This window comes from Panthera leo, chromosome C1 (assembly GCF_018350215.1).
Source record: "Panthera leo isolate Ple1 chromosome C1, P.leo_Ple1_pat1.1, whole genome shotgun sequence".
In the NCBI taxonomy this organism is placed as follows: domain Eukaryota; kingdom Metazoa; phylum Chordata; class Mammalia; order Carnivora; family Felidae; genus Panthera; species Panthera leo.
Window position 1 is genome coordinate 218,462,126 of NC_056686.1, and position 19,357 is coordinate 218,481,482.

Sequence of the window (19,357 nt, forward strand, 5' to 3'; positions counted from 1 at the left end):
GGTAGTTGCGAGCACGGCACAGCCAGGGCCCAGGGCCCCCTCGGCCAGGTCTGCCCACAGCTGGTGGCAGCGGGTGCCGAGAGCCAGCTCCGTGAACGCTTCACACTGACGAACAGCTGGTCCCACGTCTGTCGATGCCAAGGGTTGCGTGAAACGTATCTGGGCTTCAAAATCTCGTTTCCGGCCACACTGTTCCTCGGTGGGGGGCCATCTCGACGCTGTCCGTACAACTTGGCTGGATCGTCTTCTGCTGAATAGTTTTCCGAAACCTCCTATTAAATGCCAAGCTGAAAGTACTGAAGATATCACGGACCCTGGAGAAAGAAACCTTTCCGTAACAGATCGCTGAAATGGTGTTTTCTCCAGAGTAACAACCTGACCCGCGAGGCAGGAAGCTTCGCTCAGAAACGTGTTCCAAACCTGACTCTACAGAAAATAAAGTTGCTTAAATACAAACGGCGATCCACACAGGCCACCATCTGGGGGGGGTGGCGGCCTCCAATGACCCCTCCTATGCAAGGTACTAGAGGGACACCAAGCACCTTGCCACGCGTAATTCTAGTCCAGAGACACATGCAACTTCTCACTTCGATTTTCCTGGCCTTCACGACAGCCCGTGATGTTATTTTAAAGGAATCTTGTGTGCAGAAATTCCTGCGCGCTGGCTGCACCAGCTCGGGCTCTATCTGAAGGGAGCAAAGCCATCTGTACTCCCATGCTCTGTGATTTAGCGATGAAGCAAGTGTTAGATTTTCCCCCACTCCCTATTTCAGACCCATCCTGAAAGCTCTTTAGAAAACCCTTGTAATGTTTCTCATTTCTCTGTATCCTGCAGGAAGAAAAACGGCTTTTTGGAAATATTTGCAAGCTCAAATTGAGCAAGAGCTGTAAATAAAACCTGGCATGCACTCGGGAACTTGGCTTTCAAGAAGTGCGCGAATGTACTTCCGGCAAACTATAAATAGCAGCAGGCAGCGCCCCGTGCAGAAACGGTGAACCGTCCTGCAAGTTCTCATGTGTAAGTGCAGCCACCAGAGACAAACGTGACTTCAGAAGGAAGCGACGGGACAGAAGCATCCTCCCGAAAGTTCGCTGTCTCGCGTTCGTAAACACGGTGTCACCGGACACGCACCCGAAGTCCACACGCTCACGTCGCAACAGCAGGAAACTGGGCGCCACGAAGGTTTAGGCACGGCACCCGCCACGGTGCTTTGAAGGACCCCGTCCCTCCTCCCTGCCGCGGGGAAGTGCTCCCAGGAGTGAACAGCTAGGACAGATGGCAAAACCCAGGCTGCACGGGTGTTAGCGGCTTGCCCGGGTGGCTCGGCCAGTCAGTGCGGACACCTAGATTCGAATCCGCAGTCCCCGCCTCCCTTACCTGCCCCACACCCCAGGCCGTGGCTGGGCTCACACTGGCACACGTCGCAAGTTCTTGTCTGAGAGCCATTTCGGTTATCCTAAATTCAATGGATAAAAATACAGCCTTTGCAAATTAAAAATAGTTCCCGTGGTCGAGGAAGGCCACAAATCTCTACAATTGTCGTTGCCGTTTCGGTTACGTAAGGTCAAGTTTACGTAACTCGAACAAGAATGCATTTCAGAATTTCCTTCCTAGCAACCTCCAAACGTTTGCTTATGTATTTCACCGAAGAGCTGGGCTGCAGCAGGGCCAGTGTTACCTAATACTGACAGTTGAAATATTTAAAAATAGAAGGTGTTTCTTCCACTTGGCAGAAGGAGAAAGAGGGCAGCGAAGGGGCCATCCTGACGTGGGGCTGCGTTTCTCCGGGTGAGCCGGGCTCTCCGGAAAGCGAGGTGCCCACCCCACCCCACGTATCCAGCAAGGAACGCAGCATCTTTCGAGAGTCTGTGGGTCGCGGGCGGCTGGAGACGTGGGACTTCGGTGTGCGCTGGGGCGCTGAGGTTCACACGTGAGCGTCCGGAAGAGACACCTGGACGTGTGTGTTAGACATTCGGCTCCTTGCCATGCGTGTAACCTGGGTTCCGACTGGTAGCCGCTTGCCGTCCGCGTGGGGGGAATCAAAGTCCCAGCAGCATGAGGTGCCCACGTGATTGAAGGGGGACAGGCAGGGACAGCGCCCCTCTGTTGTCACTGCCGCCATTATTGCCACAACGGTCAGCGATCGGCTGTCCTGGAGCCCAGGAGTCCTGCTCGAGGCGGTGAGCAAGTCTGGTCTCCCGTGCGGACACACACGGGCTCTCAGCACAGGACACGAGCCCCTGAGGAGCAGGGACACCCCACCAAGTATGACCTGGTAGAAAATGCACCAGTAACTCTAAGCAAACACCGTCTATTAAAGAAGTATAAACAACGTCCACTTTACAGACACTGCCTGGAGATCCGCTCCCGTGGGAGGGTTCATTTCCATGCCCTCCGTAGGCCGAGTCCCAGTGTCAGGGCCTGGGCCTCAGCTGCCTCCACGCTGGGGCTCTCAACGTCCCCAGTGGGGCACGACTCTTCAGCAATCCAGGACCAGACCTCTTCTGCCCCCCGAGGGCAGCTTCGTCCACGTCCCCACCGAAATCCACGGCAACTCCACCACCCACGTGCTCAATGCCCAAACCCTGAGGTCATTCGTGCCTCTCGGCTTCCCTCACGTCACGCCTACACCTCCAGTGAATGCTGTCTACTTCTAGTATTTCTAGAATCTGAGCCATGGTCATCATGCCTGCTGTCTCTGCCCTGCTGGGGCCAGGCTCCCCGTCCCTCGCCCTGCCCCCTGCGGCCACCACCCTCACGGTCCGTAGCGTCAGGTGAGGGGTGTCCCTCCTCTGCTCGAACCTCCGAGAGCTCTCCACTCACTCACTCACGGGCAAAACCCTGGCTGGCAGGGTGGCCGCAAGTCCCCGGTGGTCTGTGACAGCCCCCTGCCCTCAACTCTTGCGGACCATGCTCCTCCTCTCCTGCCTCCTCGCGGGCCCCACGCACTCCCCTCCGGCCTCTGCACCGGCCTCTCTCCCCACCGGCAAGTCCTGACCTGCTCCTCCTGCCCGGGGAGTCCGCTATCCCCACGTCACGTCCACCTGGCCTACTGCCCTGTACGGAAGGTTCCACATCTCCACTCCTGCCCCCGCCCTGCATCCTGCGCGTGGTGGCTGTCCTCTCCCCCAGTACACCCTGAGCTCTGCAAACAGGACGGCTGTTTGTTTCGGCCACAAACACACGCGTCCTGAGTGCGAAGGGCAGTGTCACTAGGACGCTAGGACCGATCACGAGGAACGAGCGCATGAGCGGGGGAGCCCAGGGCCTGTGCGACGAGGCCTTCCTCGGCCACGTTCTTTAACGTTGTAGACCCCGGGCCACGAGAATGCCACCTGCCCTTCACTGCTTTTCCCACCGCCCCCCTTCTACTTCTAACACAACTCGCTGCCGCCCAGCATAGCATTTTGCATATCAGCGCCCAGAACTGGACCGAGAACACAGCTCTCAAACCTCGACACAATGCACAGGCTTAGGGATGTCCCACATCACAGGGAAGAAAGGTTAAAACTTAATGCCAAATGTCCAACCTAAGGGTAACAACCCCCCCCCCCAAAAAAAAAAGCAAAGAGAGGTAAGAGCAGAATTAACGCAACAGGAAATAACTGTGGACCAGGGTCCCCGGGCAGAGGCGGGACTTGAGGGAGAGCAAAGACACAAAGCCGACACGACACGACAGTGTGCTGGGCTCCACCACCAGCCCACCTGCACGTCCCCATGCTCCTCAGGGAAGCGTCGAGGCTTTTCTGCCACCTGCAGAGGTGCCCAGGGGTGGGGTCCGCTGGGAGAGCTGGAGAAGGGCAGCCACACGGACACCGGGCCCCTGCGTGGTCCCGCCCCGACGGCACCTGCCCGCTCCCCTGGGCCTGGAGTCGAGAAGGGTCTGGGTTTGGGTCTCGGGCACCCGGGGCAGGTGCTGGCTGCCGGGAGACTCCGGAAACGGGCCTTCTCCAAAGCGGGTGGATGCGGTGTGACCAGCAGGCACAGTACACGTGATCACTGGACGGTAAGTCGCGCCTCGATCAGACGGCAACCACAGCAGGCGGGCAAGGCTGACGCGGCCACGTCCCTGACCCTGGCTGAAGGCACCGGACGACGCCCGTGAAGGAGGGTCCACGGACACTCTGGGCACATCCCTCTCCCACTGCGTTGCCCTGACGTGCAGGACACAAAGCTGGAAAGACCAGAGATACGATGTTGGACACGTCGGTCAGTCCTGGGCACACATCTGCGACTGGGGACACTTGTGCTCACAAGCAACAGGGAAGCCAGCACTAGAAAAACCCTTCCTTTCACCTAATAATCACTGTCAAACGTCCTGTGAGGACATGAAGGGGCGGCTCTCCACTTCCTGTAGCAACCCAGGTCTTGGGGTCCCTGTGCCGCCACCACACCCGGGCTTGTGTGGACGTGAGGCCGGCTTTGGGCCCAGGGCGACATCTCTCAGATGCCCAAGTCCCCCCTGTGCCGCAACCAGGAAACGCTGGCTTTCTTCTGGCTCCCGTTCCCTTCCGCAGGCCACACGGCAAGCTCGTGGTGACTCTGCATGGAGATCTACGGCGACAACAGCACACAGAATTTCAGGGGCGGGAACGGCTCATGATAAACATCGACAGCCCAAGAAATCTCCCCTCCACCCAGGACAGGAAAGGCCGTTAGTTCCTCCCTCAAGTGCGGGGGACACCGACAGAGCCCGGCCGGGAGAGGGGTGGCCAGGCCTGGAGCAGCACCGGAGACGCACGAGGGGGCACTTCTGGTTAGGAACGGCAGACCGAACACCGTCACACTGAACACCATCGGGGACGCTCCCTGCTCCCCCAAGATCCCACTAAAACAGTACGGAGTGCTTTAAAAAAAAATCACCCACACAAATGCAGACAAAATGCAAACAGGAGAGAGAACACAGTTCCCCAAGTCAGAAAGAACATGGGTGAGGGGCGCCTGGCTGGCTCAGTTAGCCGAGCAAACAACTCCTTGGTTTCGGTTCAGGTCACGGTCTCGTGGCTCGTGGGATCGACCCCCGCGTCGGGCTCTGCACTGAGCGTGAAGCTTACTCGGGATTTGTTCTCTCTCGTTTCTCTCTGCCCCTCTCCTGCCTGTGCTGTCTCTGTCTCTGTCAAAATAAACTTTAAAAATTAAAAATTAAATTAATAAAATTAAATAAATAATAAATTTAAAAAATTTAAATTAAACCTTAAAAATTAAAAAAAAACAGAAAGAACATGGGTGAATAACGGGTACCTGCCTTATCAGACACAAGAAACCCCATCCTACTCTATGATGGCGGGGAAAGGAGGGTCTGCGTTTAGCCGCAAAGCCTCCCGGGACTCAGCCGCTGTGGCCCTAGAACCCACAGCTCAGGAGATGGAGCACCTACCCCGGGAGCACTCCTGCTTCCCTCCTGGGAGCACTCGTGCCAACCCCACAGAGCTGGAGGAGCCTGGAGGCTCCCTTCCCGGAGAGGGCGAAGGTCCCAGATTGACCGGGCTTGAGAGCGTGGAAATGGCTGATGACCCAGGATGTGGGCGGCCCGGGTCCACACCGTCCCAGTGAGGCTAGGGGGGCCCCCAGCCGCTGGCACCACCCACACCCTTTAGGGCCCCCAGCCTTCGGGGGACCTTCCCCAAAGATGAGCAGACAGTGGGGTTGCCAGACGGTCAGGAAAACTGTCATCATGCAAGGCAGAACCCAAACAGGACAACAGGACCCTGGGGGGGGGGGGGGGGTGCAATGCAGAAGGAGACAGTGCTGTCCTAGACAGAAGGACGGACACACCATCCGGGCGGCCATGGGGACGGAGGGCAAGGCTTGGGAAGGTAGGGGGACCATGCCTCAGTATTCGGGGGGGAAAACGGTTTGCAAAGCCCAAGTGCACAAGCCAGATAGTAAATCACATCGTCACTCTGAGGGCAAATGTCACGTCATAGCTATGCCGGGTCACCTCCGCTCACATGAGGCCCCAGGGCCATGGGTGAGCGCATAGGGCAGCCCTCCTGCCCCGGGCTGCCTCAGCCCCATGGCAGGCTCCATCCCGGAGGACAGCAGCATGCCAGGAGGCGGCCGTCACCGGCCCGGTGTCACGCCCTGGTGTGACACGCTCGGCCCCCAGCACCTCAGGGCCACGTCCCTCTCTCCAGAGTTGGCGGCCATTCACACATGTATCGCCGAGAGCCCTGGTCTGGGGAGGGGCGAGGGCACACACAGGGAGGCACAGGGCAGAAGGAGAGAGGGTAGGAGAGAAGGAGAAGAGACACGAAGAAGCAGCCGGGGGGTGAGTGACGGAAAGTGGGCAGTGCCTGCTGCCTGCTCCCTCTCTCCTGTGGGTCAGGAGCCTGAAGGGCAGGCCCTGTGTGCCCCGTCCTGTGACAAGCCCGGAGAATCCGATCAGCACGACCCCTGGATGTGCCCACAGCTCTGGGACCTGGAGAGGCCGGGCTGCGGGCTCCTATCCTGCTCAGCTCCCAGGGCCTTGGGGCAGGGCCCGGTGCTCCGTCACGTAGGGAGGCCAGTGTCCATGAGCGAGGTCGGGACTGTGGGGGCAGAGGGGCTAGGTTAACAGGACAGAAAAGCAGACACGAGAGAGGGAGGCCTGTCTTTTCTCTGGAAACACTGTCCTGAAGCACCAAAGCACGATACCCCAAGCTTTACCCCATAAAGGACTGTCCTTGGGAAAGAATTCACTCTCTCTTGTGTGAATTGCACCCCAAAGTGAACTCGTCAGACTCCCGAGAAAAGCAGCAGGGCCTGCTGGTAACTTGGGAGGCGTCTGGTAGGAAGTGGCCGTGCCGTGGTCCGCGTCCTGAAGCAGCTTCGGTCGCCCTTGTCCCTGCAGGTCAGCAGCCACGCCCTCCACTTCAGATTCCGCTTCTGAAGTTCTTGTGAACAGGACTCGAGCCCCCGGGTGCACCTGCACGGCAGAGGGCAAGGAGGCCGGGGCCTGCCAGGTGACGGGTGGTGACAGGAGTCCCCCTCTGGGGGCCCAGACCCAGTCACCAGGCCCGGCGTCCCAGAGAGACATGCGCTAAACACTGAGGAGGTCTGGTACCTCCTCAGGCGTGGCCGGAACCTTCTACGACAGAGTTAAAGGAAAAGCCCATGCAGCCTTGAACCCTCACGGGAGACGTTCGCGACGTAACCCAAAGCGTTTTCACGTTAGGTTCCCTGCACGGGCTGGTTTTGCTTCATTTTAAACAGAGGTTCCAGGGGTGTGATCACAAAGGCTTCTGGGCTGGCGGAGGGAGGTGGTCACCCCGGAGCGGAGCCGAGAGCCTGGGTACCAGCAGACGGGAGGAGACGAAACAGAAGTCGGCAGAGAGCCGCACGAGGCTCCCTCCCGTGTGCCCCACGCTGTGCCAGAGTCGCCCGCCATGCTTCCGGGTCCCCGGTGCCTCCGCCAGGCCGAGTGGTCATGTGACACGAGAGGACGAGTCCGCTCGAGGCCACGCAGACCCCCTGAGCTGCTGGGTTGCCAGGCCCGACCCTGCACTCGCTTCCTTCAATCCGGAGTCCAAGTGGGAGCATAGGAGTGGGGCAGGGAAGGGAGCACACCGGACAGACGCCGTGCTTGTGCCGTGGGAGATGCTGTTCCTGGCACGGCGGCGCCCCTGCATGCAGACTGCCCGAGGGAGGCACAGGCCTGGTGGGAGGGACGGGGAGAAGCAACCGGCATGGAGAAGCCAGGCTGCACTGACCGCTCCCAGGGGGACGGGCTGGGAGCCCAGAAAGGACCGGAGCGGGAGGCTGGGGACGGGCAGGCCTTGGAAGCGATGCCTCTTCACAGTCGGGACTGGTGATGAACTTCAACCGCGATGGGAAAAGCACACCTTGAGGACTCCTCTGCGCCACGCCCGGGGAAGGAGGCAGCGACCCAGCAGGACACCCCAGCACGGCACCCTTCTGCCCGGAACTGCTCCCGGCCGTGGATTCACCTGCTCCCCTAAAGTCACCCACGGCACCTCCGGATGGCTCACGGTGCCCGCCACACATGTACAGCTGTGTGGCCTCCCTGGATAAAACTGCAGTGACACTCAGGTTTCTGGCTTCCGTGGGCCCCAGGCTCCTCAGTCCGGGCTAAGTCAGGGCTGCTCACAGGGGCTCTCGGGTGAGCCTGTGCGGGGAGGGAAGCGGGAAAACTCTCCGCATTTGCTTAGACCGAGCAAATCAAACTGGGACTCTTCTCCTCAAATTTTCAAACTGCAGAACTTGACTTCGGCATCTTTATGTTCTGGGTTTCATTTTTCCTCCCAAGTTGAAAGCAGACAAGCAAGCAGGAGGAGCGCGGCAGGCCCCCAGGACAGCGGGGCAGATGCCTGCTATATGCCCCATGCGCCCCTGCGCGGGCCCACCTGCGGCGGAGGGCAGCCCGTCTTCGGCCACGATGGAGCGCGTCCTGGGGGGCACTGCCTCCAGCCCCAGGGTGGTCCAGGGTCACAATGGCGCCAGAACCAGGAGATCAATGAGCACAATCCCCGACCCCGCCTGGCACCCAGCAGGAGCCACACAAGGCAGCCCAGGCCTCCACCGCACCCCGTCCTCACATTACACACACACACACACACACACACACACACACACACACACACGAAGGAGCATCACGTGAGAAGTATTACCACACGGGCTTTGTTCCCAGGGGATCTACTGGTTAAAGTAACTAATCAGCTCAGGTGCCAATAGGGAGCTTTTCTGGCGCCTTCCCCGGGTCGTACGGGGTCACATAGGTCTCACATCTGCATTTGCCTCACAAGATGCGTTTCCGCTCACGGAAACCAAACAACGGCACAACCAACATGCCTGCGAGGCACCAGAAGCTTCGCGCCAGCCCAGACGGCTCCTGCTCCAAACTCCAAGACATGTGTAAGAAATTCTGTCGCCGCTTCGACAGCGTGCTGGTCAAATACCCTTCACGGCGTGGGAATCCATGTTTAAAGCTAGCCCTCGCTTTTTGTCTTCATTTGGGTAAGTTCTCGGGAGTTTCTGTAGTTTCTTCAAGAGGCCGGAATTTCCTTTGAAAAATTCAATTTCACCTTTGTCGTACCGCCTTCCTAAGGAGCCTCCCCAGCTGACCCACGTGCACACTTTAGGGGCACGTGTATCGCGGGCGACGGTGCCTGCATCCCGTAGCTGCGGAACCTTCGGGGGCCTGCAGCGCGCATCCGTAAGCTCGGGGGCCACGACCTTGTCTGAGGCGGTCTCTTCTCCAGCGGCACCGGAGCACGGGGGTCCTGCCCCATAACTCGCGTGCCGGGTGCCCAGCGAGGGTGCGTGGCTGCCGTGACGAGCACACACGCCTGGTGGACAGCCCCGTGCACGCCGTCGGTTAACTGCGGTGTGCTTCAGATGTGCGTCCTGCTCCCGCTCCGGTCTCGCTTCCTCCACTCTGCTCCTGGACGACCGAGGCCTCCCCTCGACCCCGTTCCCTCCGTCAGGGCTGCTGAGCGTCCACACCGGGTAGCACCCGAGTGAGCCCCCTCCCAGTTCTGGGAGCCAGCACCCAGCACGTCTGGCACCCCATGTCTCTCCCCTAATAGACATCGCTTTTATAATCAGAGGGAGAAGCCTGTAACTTCAAAACAGTTACGACGATTCAGAAATGAGTGACTTAAGCGTCTTCCAAGGGCACTAGAACCCAAGCACCTGATGCAGGTGGGTGTGTGGTCCTGGGGCCTCCCGCTCCCCAAGACGCCCATCTCTCCCCTTCTCCTCTGCCCTGGATCCCCGACACCTCTCCCCACCCGACGGAGCTGATGGTGTGGCTTCTTCAGGACCCCCACCCGGCTGTCGCGTCTGTGCCCCAGGTCCCCATCCGGGAAGGAAAATGACAGTCTCTGGGAAGGGCGAACAGGTGCAGCCACGTCCGTGAAGGTGTTATTTCACTTCAGAAAACAGAAATACGATGCTCACCTAGGGTAAGAGTAGCACAGGATCTGCTGTATCTGAGGGTAAGCGGCTGTATGGTTTCTTCTAAGATACAATTACTTGGCAATTACAAATTCTATTTCATTTATTTATTTATTTTGAGAGAGAGAGAGAGAGAGAGAGAGAGAGAGAGAACATGTGCACAAGCAAGGGAGGAACAGAGGGGGAGGAGAGGGAGGGAGAGAGAGAGAGAGGAAGAGGAAGAGGGAGAGAGAGAGAGAGAGGGAGGGAGAGAGAATCCCAAGCAGAACCCGAAGTGTCATCACAGAGCCCGATGTGGGGCTCAAACTCACGAACCCTGAGATCATGACCTGAGCCCAAGTCACGAGTCAGATGCTTCACTGACTCAGCTACTCAGGTGCCCCTACAATTAGAAATTTTACAACAAGGAAAAGCAGAAGGAAAGGCTTGTTTACCCACGAGAAGTTACAGGGCAGGGGAGGTTAAGAAATCAAAGTAACCCCAACTGACTAGAATTTTGGCCTTTTCCTTCTACGATACAGACTTTTCTGCCATGAGACATTATTCTTTTTAAGAATTACCTCAGGTCTCGATTCAAGAGGGCGCACAGAAGATGGCAATAGTGCTTTTCTATGTGAAGTCAGGCTTTGTAAGGACTATTTAAAGGAACCATTATCAGAAGAAGCCCGCGTTGAGGTCGCCATCGTTCACAACCTGGAAGAGCCAGGAGGTGCGCGCAGGTCGACGGTGGGGGGGCCCCCCGAGCCCTTTCCTACTCGGCGCGCAAGCCACTGCTTCAAGGAGCCGGCTCCCCAGGTGGACACCGGAGTCATTCCTGCAAAGTGTGTCACGTATCGGCTTGCGTCCACACTGCCACGTGTCAAAAGAGGGCCGAAGTTAAACTCGACTGCCAGAAAACCCACCAAGGCCGACCGGGATGGACAGAGAAGTACAGAGAACATCGTTGCTACGCCCGCATCATCACCGTGTGGCTGTGAAGGAAGTCTTCGTGTTAAGTTTCAAATCCTTCATTAACCTGAGTCAACATTTTTGGTGCGACGTACTTGACTGTGGGCTGGCCCGGCCGAGCGCGTGGACCCGTGAGGAGGGCCCCGCCCCCTCACTACGGCGGCTTCTGCGGCGCCTCGCGTGCAAGCCTCACGGCCGACGTCACACCCCTGGCACCGCGTGCACGCGCCCCCTTCCTCGCTGGCGCCCCACGGGCACGGCTCCCCCACTGCGAGCACTCACCACCGGTGACACACACACAGAAAGCAAAAGCACCAGAAAACGCAGCAGTGTCCGACTCGGCCCGCGGGGATCTGGCTCCCAGGAGGCGAAAGGACTTGCTTCGGTTCCCTGGGGGCACACTCCCCAAGGCGTGTTCCTCGAGGTAGGCGGTTCCCCGCAAAGGAGGGGAGGAGGGGGAAGGGCCCAGGGGGGCATTCCTGGGACCCGGGACCGGCTCTGTCCCAGCTACGCCACACACCGTCTTCCGTGTCTGTCAATGGGACGCGAAGGGATGGCATCTGTCCAGGAACTACTAAAAATCAGACCTGTACGTTCGATCCTTCTGAGAATCCTGCGGAGAAGGCATTAGTATCCCCGTCTAAGAGATGAGCAAACAAAACAAAACAGAAACTCAGCAGCCGGCCTCAGGCCACAGCCGAGGGGTCGGCGGGATCCCGGGGCCCCTCGGCCCGAGTGCGAAGCCCACGGGCCGTCTGACACTAAGCCGAGTCCCAAGTCGGGTCTCAACAGGCAGCGTGTTCTCACCGAGCCAGAAGATCCATTTGCAGCCCACCTCTTTGTGGCTCACGTGGAAACGACACATACCTACCCCCTTTTCAATGCGTCGGGCCATCTGCAGAGTCTCCTCTGCCCCACCCCTGGGTGGGCTCTAGGAGCCAGTCTTAAAATGCCCGGCCACACGGGGACCCGCGTTCAAACAAGAATAACACCGGCAGAAGGAGCTGAAGAACAAGTCACAACCAGCACGGTTTACTCCACACGGACCAAAACTGGGGCACCTCCTGTGCTACCGTGGAGCCTCCCTGCCCCCCACTCCGTGCGGGGTCACAAGTGAAGGGGCGGGGGGGAAGAAGCAGAAGCTGGAGCGGGCCGTGAGCGGCCCCAGGGGCACGGAGCGCCCGGGCACCGTCCAGGAGCACCACGGAGAAGCCACAAGATGCTGTGTTTGGGGAAACGCCAAGGAGAGGCAGGGACGGCTCTCCTCCGGCACCTCCAGCCTCGCTCAAGGGCACGGGGGACGGCGAGGCGGTGGGCGGGCCCGACGGGGGCCGGGGCAGAGGCAGGGGTCCGCCGGCGCCGCCCACGGAGGGAGCGGGCGGGGTGGCGCCCACGAAGGCCGGGGACCACCGAGACACAGGCCTCGGCGAAGGCAAGGGTCCGGCGGCGCTGGCCTCGACACGCCGGCCCGGGGGTCTGCCGCCAACTCACACCCCGGGCCCCGAGGAGGGACGGCCGAGCGACCTGTGAGGGGGACCCGAAGGCGCCCAGGCTGTGAGCTGAAATCCTGGAGGACACCGGATGGGGGGGAGGTGTTTCACAGAAAGCAAAAGACCGGAAAAAATGTTTCCACGGCCATCTAGATTCGGAAAACGCTGCTTAACGCTGCTTAAGGCGTAATATTTGGAAATCTCATACATGGAATCAAAGACTCCTGATCATGGCTGACGTTCTTTAGTTGATGAAAGGACAAGACGACTGGGAGACCTTGTCACTGAGCGGCTAAAGCAATGAGAAGCCCGGGCTGTGGGTGAGGCGGGACTTGCCCGTGGTCCTGTGGCGGCCAGCAGCCTGGCCACGCCGGGCAGGGGACTTCTGGCCCTGGCCTGGGCTCAGAACTCTTTCCCGGGGGCCCTCCTTCGGACGGGGGCCGGGGTCACACCTAAGAGAAGCAGGTGGCCCCTCTGGGAAGAACACGCCCTTCGGAGCTCAAGACGGAAAAGATTCACTCCTTTGCCACTGAAATAACCTCAAGGCAACGCCCAATGCACTTCCACAACGGGTGGCCTATTTCACCCCCGGAAAAGAGCACAGGAGTCCACGGATCTGATGGCCCACCTGCCCCCACACACCCCCCGTGGGTGGAGCCTCCGAACGCCCCCCGGATGAGCCCGTGCCCACCAGGCGGGGCGTGCCGACTTACCCGTGCTGGGCATGTGGTTCACGCGGGCAGGGTTTAGCAGTTCCACAGGCTGGTCTCGGCCAGAAAGTCCATCTGGAGGACAGAGAAAGCATTTGGTTTCAGAAACTGCGCGCGTTTCCACGAAAATGCTTTACACTCAGAGTCTGCGAGGACGCTCCTCGCAGACAACGGAAAGGCAAGCGTCCTTCGCATTTTTAAAGGAGGACAGTTTTAATTCCATCGCAGGTTATTTTTATTTGCCGCATCAGAAACCGAGAGCCCCTTTGGAGGACGCCAGAGTAGTCCCGACTGCAACAGGGCGGGCGACAGCTTCTGGCCTGAGGGCATCTACCCAGCTCGGCCGTCCCGGTTCGCTTCGGTTTCCAGCCACGTTCTACCTACTTGTGCTCATCAGCACAGCTTTTCTGCAGAGACCGGAAGCCCGGAGATGATGGAAACGGGAGAACCGCTCGCCCTCTTCCCAGATGCTGACAGGTGGCCGGGGTGACAGCAGAAACGCGGCCCTGGCGGGGGTGGGGGGCCCGGCCGAGAGCAGCTGTGCGGCGTGCTGCGGGGGGACGCCCGAGGTCACCAACACGCCCAGACACGCTTTCGCAAAGACGCCTGGCCGGCTACTCGCAGCTTAAGGAATCATTTTCTTGAACCCACCTTGGGCCCGTATTCGGGAACCGTCTCTCGCTCCCCAGGCTGGGCGCGGAGACGGAGCTGGCTTCCGGCCACCACCCTAAACCTGGAGCCGCCGCTCTTGCGCTCCCTGAGACTCCCCATCTCCTCCCGGGCAGAAGAGCCAGAAAACTCTGGCAAAACTTCCAGGAATCACACTTTGGGTTTAAAATTAGCTCCTGACAAGTGGTGCACAGCGGGCTGCGGGGACAGGCGCGTCATGACAGACGTGACGTGGCGTCACTCTCGCGACTGCCTGGAGGAGAAAGTGCTAGTCTCACAGAGCAGCCGTGAGCTCCCTCAGGCAGACTTTGCAATCACGACCAGACGGAGGGCATCGGATCAGCCGCGGTACGAACGCTTCGCTCTTTACCTCCAGCGGATAACGCCTCGCAGGGCCGTCCCGTCCTGCGTCAGCCAACCCGCGCGTGTCTCGGAACACGTTCCAAGTCCAAGGACAGAAGTCCTCGGAGGAGCTCCAGATGTGTGCTCCTGAGATCTGAAGACCCCCCACCCCCGACTGAGGGAAGGGCGTGAGGCCTTCAAGGGGCAGCCGCACACAGGAACAAGCCACCGCGAGACCCCCCCCTCCCCCCGGGCCACGGGGAGAAGCCACCACGGGGCGTCTGGGACGCCTCCCCTCAACCGGCAACCCTTCCCCAACTTGGCAGCGTGTCTGCGTGGCTACAAGAAGACGCCAGGCGCATTCGGGGCCAAGACGGTGCGTGGCTCCCCGAGGCGGGGGGACCGACAGCCCGTGTCACACCGAACACCTGCACGAGGGCCTTTTCTCAAAGCCCGGGACCCCTCGCCAGCCCGAGTGCTGAGCCATAAGCCTGCCACCCTGCCACGTGAGCTCCCTGGCTGCCATGTTGAGAGAGACCGTGAGACGGTGACGGAAAAGCACTCTGGAACCTTTCTTCCTGAAAATACATAGGTGAAATTTATTTTGTTTACGAACAAAATTTTTCACTTTCAAAAATACAAAATTCTGGGGGAACCCGGGTGGCTCAGTTGGGTAAGCGTCCAAATCTTGACTTTTGGCTAAGGTTGTGATCTCACAGCGGCGGGATCGAGCCTTGCGCCGGGCTCCGTGCTGGGTGCAGAGCCTATGTGAGCTTCTCTCTCTCTCCCTCTCCCTCCCTCTCTCTCCCTCTCTCTCTCTCTCCCTCTCTCTCCCTCTCCCTCTCTCTCTCCCTCTCTCTCCCTCCCCTGTCTCTCTCCCTCTCCCTCCCTCCTTCCCTCTCCCTCTCTCTCCCTCTCCCTCCCCTCCCCTCTCTCTCTCTCTCCTTCTCCCTCCCCTCCCCTCTCTCTCTCTCCACCCCCCGCCCTTCTCCCCTACTCACACATTCCGTAAAACAATAAGAAATTCATATACTATATATTTTTAAAAACTTTGGATCCCACTGTAAATACTTTCAGAGACACCAGAAGGCCCTTTTGAAAATCCTACTCTAGCTGTAGCCTCCCAGGGACAAGGGTCAGGAGCACGGTGCTTGGAAAACCATCCCACTCTGGGCTCTCGACCAGGCTCACAGGAAGCCCCCACCTGGCAATCCCGTCCCCCGAACGGACCCCAGAGTCACCTCCCAAAGCCCGCCTTCAACTTCCATCTGAGCCAAGGCTCTAGAACCAGAAAGAGTTTAGAAACCGAGAAGCCAGTTGACAGATGAGGAAACTGCGGATCCTGGGACCGGCTAGTGGCCGTGCCGGGCCAGCGCCCCAGCTTACGGGAACACCTCCTCTCGAGTGCGGTCCTGAGCCGTTCATGTCTGCCCCAAGCCCCAGAGGTCTGATTACGCCAAAGCCAAATGCACAAACGGTGCATAATAACACGTCACTTGTGTCCACGCTCAAGGGAGAAGGGACGTCAATCTCCACGCGCTCGATTCAGAGCGCGAGTTCAAAGATGTGTGGTCCTTAGTGCATCCCGAAGTATCGCCCCTGAGTGCTAAGTTCAAGTAGGGCTTTGCTGAGTCGGCCCATCCCCAAACTGTCTGGACGCCAGACTGGGGTACGTCCCCCCGAGTCGCCAGCAAGACGTCGATGGCATGTCTGGACGAGTGGGCGTGCCGGGAAACGTGGCTGTGTGGCGAGGACGCTCCTGTTCTGTGGTCTGGGACCGTGGACTCGGGGCCTGCATGGTGAGGGGGGGTGTGAACTCTGACCAGATGCGCTTTTGTATCCTTCTTCCCCCTGAGCTCACGGGGCCTCCCGGGGAACCCACGAGGAAGGTCAGGCAGGTACCAGAGCCACACGCTGGGCAGGACCCAGGCCACCGGCCGCAGCCACGGCCACAGGCCGTTAAGACCCCGGCGGAGGCCTGCGCAGCTGTGGCCCCGGGACAGCGGGGCCCCCCACCGCCTCACCCCGAAGAGCCTGGCCGGCCCGTGCCTGCACAGTGTGGACGCTGAGGCAATTTCTGTGACAAGTCCCACATCATCTACAGGACAACAAGAAAAAACAAACAGAAAAACAAACTCAGACACTGAATAAAAAGGTTCAGCCCCTTCCTGATAGACTTAAAAGGGGTCTGCACAAAAACTTATGTTTCTCGGACCAATAAACACAGTACACGAGAAATCCACACACAGGTTACCTAATGAGAGATGGGGAGGAGGGGTGAGGGCTGGAGTCAGGCAGGGAGGGCAGAAAAGAGGAAGGGCAGGGAAGGGAGGGGAAGGGAGAGGAAGGGGAGACAGAAGAGGGCAAGGGAGAGGACAGGAGGAAAGAGAGGAGGGGAGAGGAGGGCAGGGGAGGGGAGAGAAGGGGAGGGGAGGGGAAAGGAGGAGAGAGAGGAGGGCAGGGGAAGGAAGAGAAGGGGAGGGCAGGGGAGAGGAGAGAACCCCCGCCCCCCCTGCACACTACTGTCCTCCTTGGTGGGGATGAGATGTGTCTCATTAAGGTTACACCTGCCCTTCCCTGAGGGCCTCTGACCCTGAGCTGTTCTGGATTCAAGTCCTCTGCTCTGTTCTAAACAACCGGGTTTTATCTTTTTTCCTGATTCAGGGGAATTCTGTACAAACCCTGACGGCGAATCCTCTGGCAGCTGCCTGCTGCAGACATCAGCTCAGAGACCGTCTGTCTTTAAGGTCACATCTGTCGATCCTGTCAAAGCTTACGCTTTCTGGGGCAGGTTTAGGACGGTCCTCCGGAGCTGGAGGCGGCAGAGACGCTCCCCGGAACCCGCTCCTGCCGGTCCCGCGGCCTTGCCTTTCACGTGGGTCTCTCCTCTCTCTCTGCTCTTGGTTTCTGTCCTGAGGAAGGTGAGGGTTCTCTGGGGTGTGGGTGTGTGTGTGTGTGAGTTTTCAATGGAAAGCCAAGTGCCTCATCATACTTCGGCTGCTGGCTGGCACCCCAGCTCCGCCCATTCTCTGCCCCACCGGCCGATGTGTTTATACCTGTGCCAATAATCATACTGCCATTTTACAATAATCCTTAATATCCAGCAAGGCAAGAATCCCTACTTTCTTCTTCAGAACGATCCTGGGTGACATGGGTTCTTTACCACATAAATCCTAGAATCAGCTTGTGAAGTTCCAAAAGACAGAAAGACAAAAAGAAAAGAAAGAGACGAGGGGAGGGGAGGGGAGGGGAAAAGAGTAGGGGGGAGGGGGGAAAGGAGAGGGAAGGGGAGGGGCAGGGAGGGGAGAAAGGGAGGGAGCGAACTAACTGGCTGGACTGCGTCTCCCATCCGTGAACAGGGACTGTGACTTCATCTCATTCCTCTCAAAGGTGTTTTAGAATTTTGAGCCCAGCGTGATCAGAACACTTTGGGTTTATGCCTAGGTATTTGGTATGTTGAGCAAAACATTCTAGACAGCTTCTGCGTGCTGGGACACAGAAACGCCATCGCTCGCCACACGCTGGTCTTGTGTCCCGGCATCTTGCGAGGCTCACATTCGCTGTCATCCGCTCCCTGATGTTATTCTGGATTTTCCCCGTGCGGGATCGCGTTGCCCATGACGGTGACAGTCTGTTTTCCCTTTTATTTCTCTTTCTTGCCTTATCCTTGGCTGGGACGGACGGTGCGTCCGAACAGAAACGCTGAGAAAGACCCCGTCCCGTTTCTGACCTCCCCCGTCTTCCTCCCTGATTGCCCCGCGCATGCCCCAACCTCCCAGACCCACGGGCTCATGGCAGCGATGCGCACGGGACAGCCGGGATGCTCTCATGAACGTGAAAGATCGGGGTAAGTGCACCCCCGGAACTGTGCTCGGCACAGGGGTGTCTGACGCGGGCAGGGAAGCCACGGGAGTGGGCAGCACACTCTCCCCCCGCCACCGCGGACCCAGCGCCCGGTGCGGCCGCGGCACAGCTGCTTTCTGACTCGCGGTCACAGAGTCCGAGATATGCGACAGCAGTGATAATTCAACTCTCCGTCCCAGCCGATTTCCCCATCCATTTTTATTTTTTATACAAGCTTTTTATTTTAGAACAGTTGTGGATTTCCAGAAAAATTACACACAGCACGGGGAGCTGTCACATTGCCGCCTCCCCCGCGGGGAGCATCTCCCGTGGGCATGGCGGCCCGAGCTCCCCTGAGCTGAAGCCCGGGGATGGGGCGGCTCAGGTTTCCTGTGCTCCCTGCTGCCCTCTCTCTGTCCCAGCCGCAGCCCGGGATCCCACAGGACTCCCTCTGCGCTGGGACGCTTCTTCTGACCTCTCGCGTGGGATGAGGGGACAGTGTGGAGGGGGGTCAGGTACTCTGGGGACTGGCCCGCCACTAGGACTTGTCCAATGCTCTCCTCGTCACGTGACATCACACACCAGCAACATGACCGGTCGCCGGGGCTGGTCCCCTCGGTCACCGGGCCAGCCTCCCCACTGTAAGGTGCTGTTTTTGTCCCTGTCCACACAGCACTCTCTGAAACGAGGCCGCTCTGCGGAGCCCGTGCTGCTGAAATGCTGTGGGCAGCCCGTAGTGTCCACTTCCCAGGATTAGCACGAGGGGCGCGCTCCCGGGGACACGGCGAGGAAACACCAGACACAGAGGCAGCCTGGCCCCCGGGTCCCGAAGGAGAAGGTGGCAGCGCGGTGCGGAGGACAGGGCTGGGCAGAGCCGCACCTGAGCCACCTCGCCCTGCGAGCTGGAGACGGCCTTCAGTGCCACCGGCCTGGCTCCAAGCCCGTGCCGCCCGCGCCCAAGGCGAGACCCCGGGCTGCTCTGTCTACGCTTCTCTCAGGCCACCCTGAAGACGTGCTGAGAACGAATCCTGTGTCTCAGGAACCACCCTGGGCCTGGGGAGCAGTCAGCAGATTTTCCAGCAGGAACAATGACGGTATTCCTTCCCTCTCGCCCGTCCCCCTCCCCGTCATCTAATCCGGGGTGAGCTCAAATCTAAGAGGGAACATGCCAGAATGTATGCACAGGAAGGGGCTCCTCCCTACAAAGCGCGTGAGCTCCAGTCTGAGTCTTGGCCGGATCCTGGCTTGCACTCTGCCGCCGGGTCTGCCGTGGCCCCACACGCGCTGTGACGAGCAGGAGGTTCTGGGGGCGAGGGGGCACTGGCTCCTGGGTGCCCGCTGGCCATTCCGCCAGGCAGCCTGGAGTCGGAGCGGCCGTGACACGCTGCGTTCCGAACGAGGGCCGCAGCCCGAGAGGGAGGCATCTGGGTCCTTCCTGCCCTTCCAAATCTGGAAGC

The 19,357-nt window shown here is 59.4% G+C and overlaps 1 protein-coding gene across 10 annotated transcripts in view; it reads right to left on the minus strand.

Annotated features, from left to right (window-relative positions):
• HDAC4 (histone deacetylase 4) overlaps nucleotides 1-19,357 on the minus strand; it is a 253,583-nt gene that overhangs the window by 136,528 nt on the left and 97,698 nt on the right. For all 10 annotated transcript variants that reach the window (XR_006205794.1, XM_042950747.1, XM_042950746.1 and 7 more), the window contains exon 2: nucleotides 13,050-13,121. Coding sequence is in view for 9 of the 10 variants with exons in the window: in XM_042950747.1 (XP_042806681.1) it covers nucleotides 13,050-13,121 (72 nt within the window). In the remaining variant the exon portion in view is untranslated. The remainder of the gene's footprint in view (nucleotides 1-13,049; nucleotides 13,122-19,357) is intronic.